Genomic DNA, 12,676 nt, shown 5'->3' with positions numbered 1-12,676 from the left:
GGTTGGGGTAAGGGGGAGGCAAACACAGAATGCGTATAGACTTTTAACAACAAGAAACAACAACAAAACTTTTTAAAATAGTGCAATGGGAACAACTTCGTGTTTTTTTGTTTTGTTTTTTTTTTTGTTACGACTTTTGCCGAGGCTAGCAACACAGAAACACTAAGGAGGGACATGCTTCCCACTGGACGTGTTAGGAACAATTTTAAAAAAACTCTGGAGAGATGACGTGACGTGAGAGGAGCTAGACAAGAGAACACCATAATGCCTAGGTCTATACACCGCTAATGTCTCTAGCATGATTAGCGGTACATTTGGTACGAACCGATTTGAACGAGCCCTTATTGTCACACGAAAGAAACAGACGGCTAGAGGAAAGTTGCTCTCTTTGACGGACAGTAGGCGACTAGAAAATCGACACTGTTTTATGCATGTGGCACGGGAACCCCGCCATTTTTCTTTTCTATACCAGGCTAACAGTGCAGGACAAGCCATTTATGTAACGGCCCTTTGAGGAACGGCGCCTGTATTGTGACAAGGTTGTGGGAGATTTTTTACAACTCTGCACAGTGCAATGAGGATGCTCTTGCACGCCTTAGGCACCCCTCACGGGAGTCTTGTTTTGCTTCCCTTTAGCCTAATCGTTTCCTCCTACGATCGTTTCCATCCGGGTGCCACTACACAAAAGCCTGATTGACTCAATCCAAAAAGTGATCCAACGCTGCTAGTACAAGCAGGTTCCACCACTACACAGTAAAGATGGTGTGGGGGGGGGTATGAGAACCGGGTATACCGCAGTGATAAGATTTCCTGACATATCGATAGCGACAAATTGAGATGCATATTCTGAGGACAATACAGTCTTGAAGAAGTTGAGGTGATACATAAAGCGTTTGAATTAGTTGAAGAAAGAACAAGTAGGGGGGGGGGGGTGGGCACTGACGTACTTATCTTCACAGACTCGAACTCAACTCTCGATACTCTTAAAGGACAGGAAGTATGGTCCAGACGTCTGCTAAAGTTCCTTGCGTGCTTAGAGCAAGAGAAAAAGAATAGAACTGATCAACAGCATAGCTGTGTGGCTGTGTTGCTCTAACAACCAAATAGATGAAGTCTGAGGAAGGAGTTAGCAGGTCAACGGAAGACCAAAATGTTTTTCAAGGCATTGTTTACGAAATGTTTATCTTTTCTTTATTTATCTAGACATTCTATATCAATGCTAATCTAGACATTCTTTGTTTCTGTAGACATTCTATGTAAAATGTTTATCTAGACATTCTTTTATTCAAGTAAGTCTAGACATTCTTTGTGAAATGTTTTTCAAGAAATGACATAATCAAATGTTCAACTTTCCGGTCACCCGATACTAATTACATTTCACGAGTCTGTGGTATTATCGATTACAGCTACGGTTAATGATACTGTCAATAGCACCGAATAATGCGTTAATTTATAGCATCGAGGGTATATATAAAATATAGGCAGACGGTAAGAATACAAGTTACCAGCTCAAGAAACATCTCTCTGGAACTTGATTCATTTACATTTTTTGGGTTAAAATTCAATACGAAAAATGTTATTTTTAGCCCTAACGAATTTGATTTTCAGCATTTTGACAACTGAACTCGCTTCATTGCAAGGTAAGTGTTAAAATACTTTAGTATTTAATAATAATAATAATAATAATCTTTATTATCCGTAAGGAAATTTGTCTTACAATTTGTGCATTACACCAAACAAAAACATAATAACTATTCATATTATCACTTATATCAGTTAACGTCTTAAAAATATTCGTCGCTAATCCCTTCCTTATAATAAGCAACAAACAAACAAACATCCAGACACTAGTGAGAACACGGGAATCCTGTGATAGGGAAGTCGTACAACACCGTTTCTTAGGCTGTAGGTGCCAATCCTTTACCTCCTTTACATCCGTTACCTCCTTACATTCGTTACCTCCTTACATTCGTTACCTCCTTTACATCCGTTACCTCTTTACATCCGTTACCTCCTTACATTCGTTACCTCCTTTACATCCGTTAACTCCTTACATCCGTTACCTCCTTACATTCGTTACCTCCTTTACATCCTTTACCTCCTTACATCCTTTACCTCCTTACATCCGTTACCTCCTTTACATCCGTTAACTCCTTACATTCGTTACCTCCTTACATTCGTTACCTCCTTTACATCCGTTACCTCCTTTACATCCGTTACCTCCTTTACCTCCTTACATCCGTTACCTCCTTTACATCCGTTACTTCCTTTACATCCGTTACCTCCTTACATTCGTTACCTCCTTACATCCGTTACCTCCTTTACATTCGTTACCTCCTTTACATTCGTTAACTCCTTACATCCGTTACCTCCTTTACATCCGTTACCTCCTTACATCCGTTACCTCCTTTACATCCGTTACCTCCTTTACATCCGTTACCTCCTTTATATCCGTTACCTCCTTTACATTCGTTAATTCCTTTACATCCGTTACATCCTTTACCTCCTTTATATCCGTTACCTCCTTTACAATCGTTACCTCCTTTACATCCGTTACCTCCTTTACATCCGTTAATTCATTTACATCCTTTATATCCGTTTATTCCTTACATCCTTTACCTCCTTTACATCCGTTACCTCCTTTACATCCGTTAATTCCTTTACATCCTTTATATCCGTTACCTCCCTACATCCGTTACTTCCTTACATCCGTTACCTCCTTTATATCCGTTACCTCCTTACATCCGTTACCTCCTTACATCCGTTACCTCCTTACATCCGTTACCTCCTTTACATCCATTACCTCCTTATATCCGTTACCTCCTTTACATCCTTTACCTCCTTACATCCGTTACCTCCTTTACATCCTTTATATCCGTTACCTCCTTATATCCGTTACCTCCTTTACATCCATTACCTCCTTACATCCGTTACCTCCTTACATCCGTTATCTCCTTTACATCCATTACCTCCTTATATCCGTTACCTCCTTTACATCCGTTACCTCCTTACATCCGTTATCTCCTTACATCCGTTACCTCCTTTATATCCGTTACCTCCTTTACATCCGTTACCTCCTTTACATCCGTTACCTCCTTATATCCGTTACCTCCTAACATCCGTTACCTCCTTTATATCCGTTACCTCCTTACATTCGTTACCTCCTTTACATCCTTTATATCCGTTACCTCCTTACATCCATTACATCCTTTACCTCCTTTATATTTTTAGTGCGCGATGTGCTGACATGGGTGATGAAACAAATCTGTTGTCTTTGCATTGTTTTTTTAAATCCATATCTGAGTAGCCTATTGTTATGGAGTGTGTGTGTTTCTATGGTGACGGTTGCAGGAAGTTAGCTATGCAGTGTGAATGATGCAAGAGAAGCGGCGTTGTCGTCAGCTGTCTTGGGTAAGACAGACGACTCCTTATTGCCAGAGTGTAAAGACGTGCTTTTGTAGTGTGTTTGATTTTGTTTAGAAAACCATTTTATATTATTGCTAAAGTCTACCATATCTATTTCATTTTATCTCGAGATGATTTTGCATATATTGTAATTAAATTTATATATAGTATTGTTCACTTTTTTTTTCGTAAAAATGTGTACGTTTATCAGGCATTTCGATATCTGACCAGCGTCTTTCGTACAAAGCTAAATATCAACTCTGTCTGGTATACAACTTGTTCACATTAATTCTCGCACTTCCCTATCTTGGATCAAGCTGAAACTTTACACAATTATTGAATGTTAAAGACAATACATCAATCAATAAAAAATAAACCAATTAGATAATTAATTAGTGGTGATTAATTAATTTTGTTTTACATAGAAAAAAGGAAATAGATCGTGCAGATGTGAGACTTGTGGTAGTAATTGTGTTTTTTTCCCCCTTAAATCAGCTTTTTTTTGTTTTGTTCTTTAGTATTTGATATATTTTGCTTGTTTTTTCTTCTAGATGCCCAGCTATGAAGCTAAATTTGATATCTTTTTAAAAGTCCATCAGTTGTTACCTTACTTGTTTTCTTTGACTTTTTTTTTTATTTCGTTGTTTGTGTATTATTCATTCATCTCTTTCCGAATGAGAGACTCCAATCTCAGTCGCCATATTTTCACATTTGTTGTTTCTACAGTGAATGGCACTATCAAGATGGAGAACACGACGGGCTGGTCATCTGTGTCCAGTGGTGACGTCGTCTTGTTTACTTTCACCAGCAAGATAGACCTAACATACGACAGTGAGAACTTTTTGATCCTCATTGATGGCGACACTGTGGAGGCAAGATTTGGTCAAAACAATATAATCCTAAATGTACTTCCTCGACAGGCTCAGTAAATCACTCAAAGAATCTGAGTTTCGGCTTAAAGTTGTTCTTGAAAATAATTTAACGATCGAATATATTTCTGTTGAACTGCATCAACTCACTCTGTCTGTCTGATACACATTTTAAGCACGTTGTTTTCCTCTTTTACCATTTTTGGATAAAGTTGAAACTTTACTCAATTATTCATTGTTCCTAACGAAACAGCAGTAAAAACAAAAATGATTTTAACAAATGAGTGAATTAAATAGAAATAATTAATTAATTTTGTTTGATAGCGAAACATGTGCAGATAGACCAGCTTTTTAAAAAAAACATTTTACTGAGTATTTACCTTTGTTTGAAGGCACACCTTATGCCATCCAGTATACAAATCACCACTGAACTATAGAGAAGATGGAATTAATTGTTAGCTTAATATGCTTTCAAATCAAACCAAGACTCATGTATCTACTAACTATAATTAATTACATTCAATGAACTGGTGGTAAATATATTTGCCTTGCTTTATTGGTGATTATCATACATGGCGTCCAATCCTTTTTGGTGTATCCGGCGTAAAGAATAAAAGAAGTGTTCACGTAGCATAAAGCAGATACAGCATTAAGTTTATTTTTAGACTGAATATTTTCTAGCGCAAAGTCATGGATGTATATTGATTGTTGACAAGTATTGCAAAGTTTATTTAAAACGATGATTGTTTTTCCTTAAGCTCTAAAAATAGTTTGGACGTTGCTAAATAGAGGGCAAGAGGTAGTATTTAAAGACTTGCATATTCAGTTTGGACAGAGCTCTGCGACTAGAGTAGAAGAATTCAAATCGAATTGTATTGTACCTTTATCTAGTGTGTGTGTGTATACTCAAATGATTCCTAGTCCCAGAATTAAAGCTTTGCATTTATTTAAAAGAAGATTTCAGTTTTGAGTTTATACTTTGAAGTAGTAGCTCCGGCATCACGATATTGTTGGAGAAGTCTGATTTGTTAATTACATACTGAGACTCTACATTAGAACATCTGATCAACGCAATCTCATCCATCGTAACATCAAGACATCGTTGTCATCTGGCACTCAAATATATATATCGTCACAATAAGTTATGTGCTTGATAAGTTATGTGCTCTTTTTTTTTTGCCGTGCAGAACAAAATATTCGAAGCTTTAAATCGAACGATTTTTTGATATTGTTTTGTTTATCGTGAAATTCTTCAATTGAATGTCAACATATTTTCTAGTGATAACTTAAAGGCGATACTTATAATGTATTTAATATACATGTATATTAAGTGTACAATAATATAGGAGGGCCTACCTATATATTTAGATAATAAGCCTTATTACCACGGTGTAAATGTTTAGCTATCCAGCCACTCCATTAAAACCTGACATTTTCCTCCTAAAAATCTTTTCAATTTGAATGAATTTTACATACAGTATTCTCATTTTCATATTTTACATGGAATATTCCAGCACCCTTTAATTGTGTTAAGAAAATTATATCAAAATTTAAATTTTACGCTAATACAATCTGGGATAATTATCAGACATGGTGGACAAACTATAAATAGAAAGTTGGGTTTTGGTCCATCCGGTGAACATGCCAAGTGTTAGGGGGGGGGGGGGGGTTTTCAAAGGTATATCATTAGTACATGCCAAGTGTTAGGGGGGGGGGGTTCAAAGGTATATCATTAGTACATGCCAAGTGTTAGGGGGGGGGGGTTTCAAAGGTATATCATTAGTACATGCCAAGTGTTAGGGGGGGGGGTTTCAAAGGTATATCATTAGTACATGCCAAGTGTTAGGGGGGGGGTTCAAAGGTATATCATTAGTACATGCCAAGTGTTAGGGGAGGGGGGGGTTCAAAGGTATATCATTAGTACATGCCAAGTGTTAAAGGGGGGGGGGGGGTTCAAAGGTATATCATTAGTACATGCCAAGTGTTAGAGGGGGGGGTTCAAAGGTATATCATTAGTACATGCCAAGTGTTAGGGGAGGGGGGGTTCAAAGGTATATCATTAGTACATGCAGAGTGTTAGGGGGGGGGGTTTCAAAGGTATATCATTAGTACATGCCAAGTGTTAGGGGAGGGGGGGGTTTAAAGGTATATCATTAGTACATGCCAAGTGTTAGGGGGGGGGTTCAAAGGTATATCATTAGTACATACCAAGTGTTGGGGGGGGGGTTCAAAGGTATATCATTAGTACATGCCAAGTGTTAGGGGGGGGGGTTTCAAAGGTATATCATTAGTACATGCCAAGTGTTAGGGGAGGGGGGGTCAAAGGTATATCATTAGTACATGCCAAGTGTTAGGGGAGAGGGGGGGTTTCAAAGGTATATCATTAGTACATGCCAAAAGTTAGGGCGGGGGGGGTTCAAAGGTATATCATTAGTACATGCAAAGTGTTAGGGGGGGGGGGTTCAAAGGTATATCATAAGTACATGCCAAGTGTTAGGGGGGGGGGGTTCAAAGGTATATCATTAGTACATGCCAAGTGTTAGGGGGGGGGGGTTCAAAGGTATATCATTAGTACATGCCAAGTGTTAGGGGAGGGGGGTTCAAAGGTATATCATTAGTACATGCCAAGTGTTAGGGGGGGGGTTCAAAGATATATCATTAGTACATGCCAAGTGTTAGGGGAGGGGGGTTCAAAGGTATATGATTAGTACATGCCAAGTGTTAGGGGAGGGGGGGTTCAAAGGTATATCATTAGTACATGCCAAGTGTTAGGGGAGGGGGGGTCAAATGTATATCATTAGTACATGCCAAGTGTTAGGGGGGGGGGTTCAAAGGTATATCATTAGTACATGCCAAGTGTTAGGGGAGGGGGGGTCAAAGGTATATCATTAGTACATGCCAAGTGTTAGGGGAGGGGGGGTTCAAAGCTATATCATTAGTACATGCCAAGTGTTAGGGGAGGGGGGGGTTCAAAAATATATCATTAGTACATGCCAAGTGTTAGGGGGGGGGGATTTCAAAGGTATATCATTAGTACATGCCAAGTGTTAAGGGAGGGGGGGAGGGTTCAAAGGTATATCATTAGTACATGCCAAGTGTAAGGGGAGGGGGGGGTTCAAAGGTATATCATTAGTACATGCCAAGTGTTAGGGGAGAGGGGGGTTTCAAAGGTATATCATTAGTACATGCCAAGTGTTAGGGGGGGGGGTTTCAAAGGTCTATCATTAGTACATGCCAAGTGTTGGGGGGAGTTTAAAGGTATATCATTAGTACATGCCAAGTGTTAGGGGGGGTTCAAAGGTCTATCATTAGTACATGCCAAGTGTTAGGGGGGGGGGTTTCAAAGGTATATCATTAGTACATGCCAAGTGTTGGGGGGGGGGTTCAAAGGTATATCATTAGTACATGCCAAGTGTTAGGGGGGGGGTTTCAAAGGTATATCATTAGTACATGCCAAGTGTTAGGGGGGGGTTTCAAAGGTATATCATTAGTACATGCCAAGTGTTAGGGTTGTTTCAAAGGTATATCATTAGTACATGCCAAGTGTTAGGGGGGGGGGTTTCAAAGGTATATCATTAGTACTTGCCAAGTGTTAGGGTTGTTTCAAAGGCATATCATTAGTACATGCCAAGTGTTAGGGTTGTTTCAAAGGTATATCATTAGTACATGCCAAGTGTTAGGGGGGGGGGGGTTCAAAGGTATATCATTAGTACATGCCAAGTGTTAGGGGGGGATTTCAAAGGTATTACATTAGTACATGCCAAGTGTTAGGGGAGGGGGGGGTTCAAAGGTATATCATTAGTACATGCCAATTGTTAGGTAGAGGGGGTTCAAAGGTATATCATTAGTACATGCCAAGTGTTAAGGGGGGGGGTTCAAAGGTATATCATTAGTACATGCCAAGTGTTAGGGGGGGGGGTTCAAAGGTATATCATTTGTACATGCCAAGTGTTAGGGGAGGGGGGGGTTCTAAGGTATATCATTAGTACATGCCAAGTGTTAGGGGGGGGGATTCAAAGGTAGATCATTAGTACATGCCAAGTGTAAGGGGGGGGGTTCAAAGGTATATCATTAGTACATGCCAAGTGTTAGGGGGGGATTTCAAAGGTATATCATTAGTACATGCCAAGTGTTAGGGGAGGGGGGGGGTTTCAAAGGTATATCATTAGTACATGCCAAGTGTTAAGGGGGGGGGTTTCAAAGGTATATCATTAGTACATGCCAAGTGTTAGGGGGGTTTCAAAGGTATATCATTAGTACATGCAAAGAGTTAGGGGGGGGTTCAAAGGTATATCATAAGTACATGCCAAGTGTTAGGGGAGGGGGGGGGGTTCAAAGGTATATCATTAGTACATGCCAAGTGTTAGGGGGGGGCTTCAAAGGTATATCATTAGTACATGCCAAGTGTTAGGGGAGATGGGGGGTTCAAAGATATATCATTAGTACATGCTAAGTGTTAGGGGAGGGGGGGTTCAAAGGTATATGCTTAGTACATGCCAAGTGTTAGGGGAGGGGAGGGGTTCAAAGGTATATCATTAGTACATGCCAAGTGTTAGGGGAGGGGGGGTCAAATGTATATCATTAGTACATGCCAAGTGTTAGGGGGGGGGTTCAAAGGTATATCATTAGTACATGCAAAGTGTAAGGGGAGGGGGGGGGGTTCAAAGCTATATCAATAGTACATGCCAAGCGTTAGGGGAGGGGGGTTCAAAGGTATTTCATTAGTACATGCCAAGTGTTAGGGGAGGGGGGGTTCAAAGGTATATCATTAGTACATGCCAAGTGTGGGGGGGTGGATTTCAAAGGTATATCATTAGTACTTGCCAAGTGTTAGGGGAGGGGGGGGTTCAAAGGTATATCATTAGTACATGCCAAGTGTTAGGGGAGGGGGGGTTCAAAGGTATATCATTAGTACATACCAAGTGTTAGGGGAGGGGGGGGTCAAAGGTATATCATTAGTACATGCCAAGTGTTAGGGGGGGTTCAAAGGTATATCATTAGTACATGCCAAGTGTTAGGGGAGGGGGGGGGTTCAAAGGTATATCATTAGTACATGCCAAGTGTTAGGGGAGGGGGGGGGTTCAAAGGTATATCATTAGTACATGCCAAGTGTTAGGGGAGGGGGGGGGTTCAAAGATATATCATTAGTACATGCCAAGTGTAAGGGGGGGGGTTCAAAGGTATATCAATAGTACATGCCAAGTTTAGGGGGGGATTTCAAAGGTATATCATTAGTACATGCCAAGTGTTAGGGGAGGGGGGGTTTCAAAGGTATATCATTAGTACATGCCAAGTGTTAAGGGGGGGGGGTTTAAAGGTATATCATTAGTACATGCCAAGTGTTAGGGGGGTTTCAAAGGTATATCATTAGTACATGCCAAGTGTTAGGGGGGGGGTTCAAAGGTATATCATTAGTACATGCCAAGTGTTAGGGGAGGGGGGGTTTAAAGGTATATGATTAGTACATGCCAAGTGTTAGGGGAGGGGGGGTTCAAAGGTATATCATTAGTACATGCCAAGTGTTAGGGGGGGTTTCAAAGGTATATCATTAGTACATGCCAAGTGTTAGGGGGGGGGGGTTCAAAGGTATATCATTAGTACATGCCAAGTGTTAGGGTTGTTTCAAAGGTATATCATTAGTACATTGCAAGTGTTAGGGGGGGGGTTCAAAGGTATATCATTAAAACATGCCAAGTGTTAGGGTTGTTTCAAAGGTATATCATTAGCACATGCCAAGTGTTAGGGTTGTTTCAAAGGTATATCATTAGTACATGCCATGTGTTAGGGTTGTTTCAAAGGTATATCATTAGTACATGCCAAGTGTTAGGGGGGGGGTTCAAAGGTATATCATTAGTACATGCCAAGTGTTAAGGGGGGGGGGGGTTCAAAGGTATATCATTAGTACATGCCAAGTGTTAGGGAGGGGGTTTTAAAGGTATATCATTAGTACATGCCAAGTGTTAGGGGGGGGTTCAAAGGTATATCATTAGTACATGCCAAGTGTTAGGGGAGGGGGGGGGGTTCAAAGGTATATCATTAGTACATGCCAAGTGTTAAGGGGGGGGGGTTCAAAGGTATATCATTAGTACATGCCAAGTGTTAGAGGGGGGGGGGGGTTCAAATGTATATCATTAGTACATGCCAAGTGTTAGGGGAGGGGGGGTTCAAAGGTATATCATTAGTACATGCCAAGTGTTAGGGGGGGTTTCAAAGGTATATCATTAGTACATGCCAAGTGTTAGGGGAGGGGGGGTTTAAAGGTATATCATTAGTACATGCCAAGTGTTAGGGGAGGGGGGGTTCAAAGGTATATCATTAGTACATGCCAAGTGTGGGGGGGGTGGATTTCAAAGGTATATCATTAGTACATGCCAAGTGTTAAGGGAGGGGGGGAGGGTTCAAAGGTATATCATTAGTACATGCCAAGTGTAAGGGGAGGGGGGGGGGGCTTCAAAGGTATATCATTAGTACATGCCAAGTGTTAGGGGAGAGGGGGGTTTCAAAGGTATATCATTAGTACATGCCAAGTGTTAGGGGGGGGGGTTTCAAAGGTCTATCATTAGTACATGCCAAGTGTTGGGGGGGGGTTCAAAGGTATATCATTAGTACATGCCAAGTGTTAGGGGGGGTTCAAAGGTCTATCATTAGTACATGCCAAGTGTTAGGGGGGGGGTTCAAAGGTATATCATTAGTACATGCCAAGTGTTAGGGGGGGCTTCAAAGGTATATCATTAGTACATGCCAAGTGTTAGGGGAGATGGGGGGTTCAAAGATATATCATTAGTACATGCTAAGTGTTAGGGGAGGGGGGGTTCAAAGGTATATGCTTAGTACATGCCAAGTGTTAGGGGAGGGGAGGGGTTCAAAGGTATATCATTAGTACATGCCAAGTGTTAGGGGAGGGGGGGTCAAATGTATATCATTAGTACATGCCAAGTGTTAGGGGGGGGGTTCAAAGGTATATCATTAGTACATGCAAAGTGTAAGGGGAGGGGGGGGGTTCAAAGCTATATCAATAGTACATGCCAAGCGTTAGGGGAGGGGGGTTCAAAGGTATTTCATTAGTACATGCCAAGTGTTAGGGGAGGGGGGGTTCAAAGGTATATCATTAGTACATGCCAAGTGTGGGGGGGGTGGATTTCAAAGGTATATCATTAGTACTTGCCAAGTGTTAGGGGAGGGGGGGTTCAAAGGTATATCATTAGTACATGCCAAGTGTTAGGGGAGGGGGGGTTCAAAGGTATATCATTAGTACATACCAAGTGTTAGGGGAGGGGGGGGGTCAAAGGTATATCATTAGTACATGCCAAGTGTTAGGGGGGGTTCAAAGGTATATCATTAGTACATGCCAAGTGTTAGGGGAGGGGGGGGGGTTCAAAGGTATATCATTAGTACATGCCAAGTGTTAGGGGAGGGGGGGGGGTTCAAAGGTATATCATTAGTACATGCCAAGTGTTAGGGGAGGGGGGGTTCAAAGATATATCATTAGTACATGCCAAGTGTAAGGGGGGGGGGGTTCAAAGGTATATCATTAGTACATGCCAAGTGTTAGGTGGGGATTTCAAAGGTATATCATTAGTACATGCCAAGTGTTAGGGGAGGGGGGGGGTTTCAAAGGTATATCATTAGTACATGCCAAGTGTTAAGGGGGGGGGGTTTAAAGGTATATCATTAGTACATGCCAAGTGTTAGGGGGGTTTCAAAGGTATATCATTAGTACATGCCAAGTGTTAGGGGGGGGTTTAAAGGTATATCATTAGTACATGCCAAGTGTTAGGGGAGGGGGGGTTTAAAGGTATATCATTAGTACATGCCAAGTGTTAGGGGGGTTTCAAAGGTATATCATTAGTACATGCAAAGAGTTAGGGGGGGGTTCAAAGGTATATCATAAGTACATGCCAAGTGTTAGGGGAGGGGGGGGGTTCAAAGGTATATCATTAGTACATGCCAAGTGTTAGGGGGGGGCTTCAAAGGTATATCATTAGTACATGCCAAGTGTTAGGGGAGATGGGGGGTTCAAAGATATATCATTAGTACATGCTAAGTGTTAGGGGAGGGGGGGGGTTCAAAGGTATATGCTTAGTACATGCCAAGTGTTAGGGGAGGGGAGGGGTTCAAAGGTATATCATTAGTACATGCCAAGTGTTAGGGGAGAGGGGGTCAAATGTATATCATTAGTACATGCCAAGTGTTAGGGGGGGGGGTTCAAAGGTATATCATTAGTACATGCAAAGTGTAAGGGGAGGGGGGGGGGTTCAAAGCTATATCAATAGTACATGCCAAGCGTTAGGGGAGGGGGGTTCAAAGGTATTTCATTAGTACATGCCAAGTGTTAGGGGAGGGGGGGTTCAAAGGTATATCATTAGTACATGCCAAGTGTGGGGGGGTGGATTTCAAAGGTA

General features: G+C 41.3%; 1 protein-coding gene across 3 annotated transcripts in view; it reads left to right on the top strand.

Moving 5' to 3' along the window:
• Positions 1 to 931: 931 nt before the first annotated feature.
• Positions 932 to 12,676, top strand: part of LOC106067168 (uncharacterized) — a 72,354-nt gene continuing 60,609 nt past the window's right edge. For all 3 annotated transcript variants that reach the window (XR_008777616.1, XR_008777617.1, XM_056027202.1), the window contains exons 1-2: positions 932 to 1,640; positions 4,132 to 4,277. Coding sequence is in view for 1 of the 3 variants with exons in the window: in XM_056027202.1 (XP_055883177.1) it covers positions 1,574 to 1,640; positions 4,132 to 4,277 (213 nt within the window). In the remaining 2 variants the exon portion in view is untranslated. The remainder of the gene's footprint in view (positions 1,641 to 4,131; positions 4,278 to 12,676) is intronic.

This window comes from Biomphalaria glabrata, chromosome 4 (genome assembly GCF_947242115.1).
Source record: "Biomphalaria glabrata chromosome 4, xgBioGlab47.1, whole genome shotgun sequence".
In the NCBI taxonomy this organism is placed as follows: Eukaryota; Metazoa; Mollusca; class Gastropoda; family Planorbidae; genus Biomphalaria; species Biomphalaria glabrata.
The sequence above is the reverse complement of the archived record's forward strand: the minus strand, read 5'-3'. Positions and strand labels throughout refer to the sequence as shown.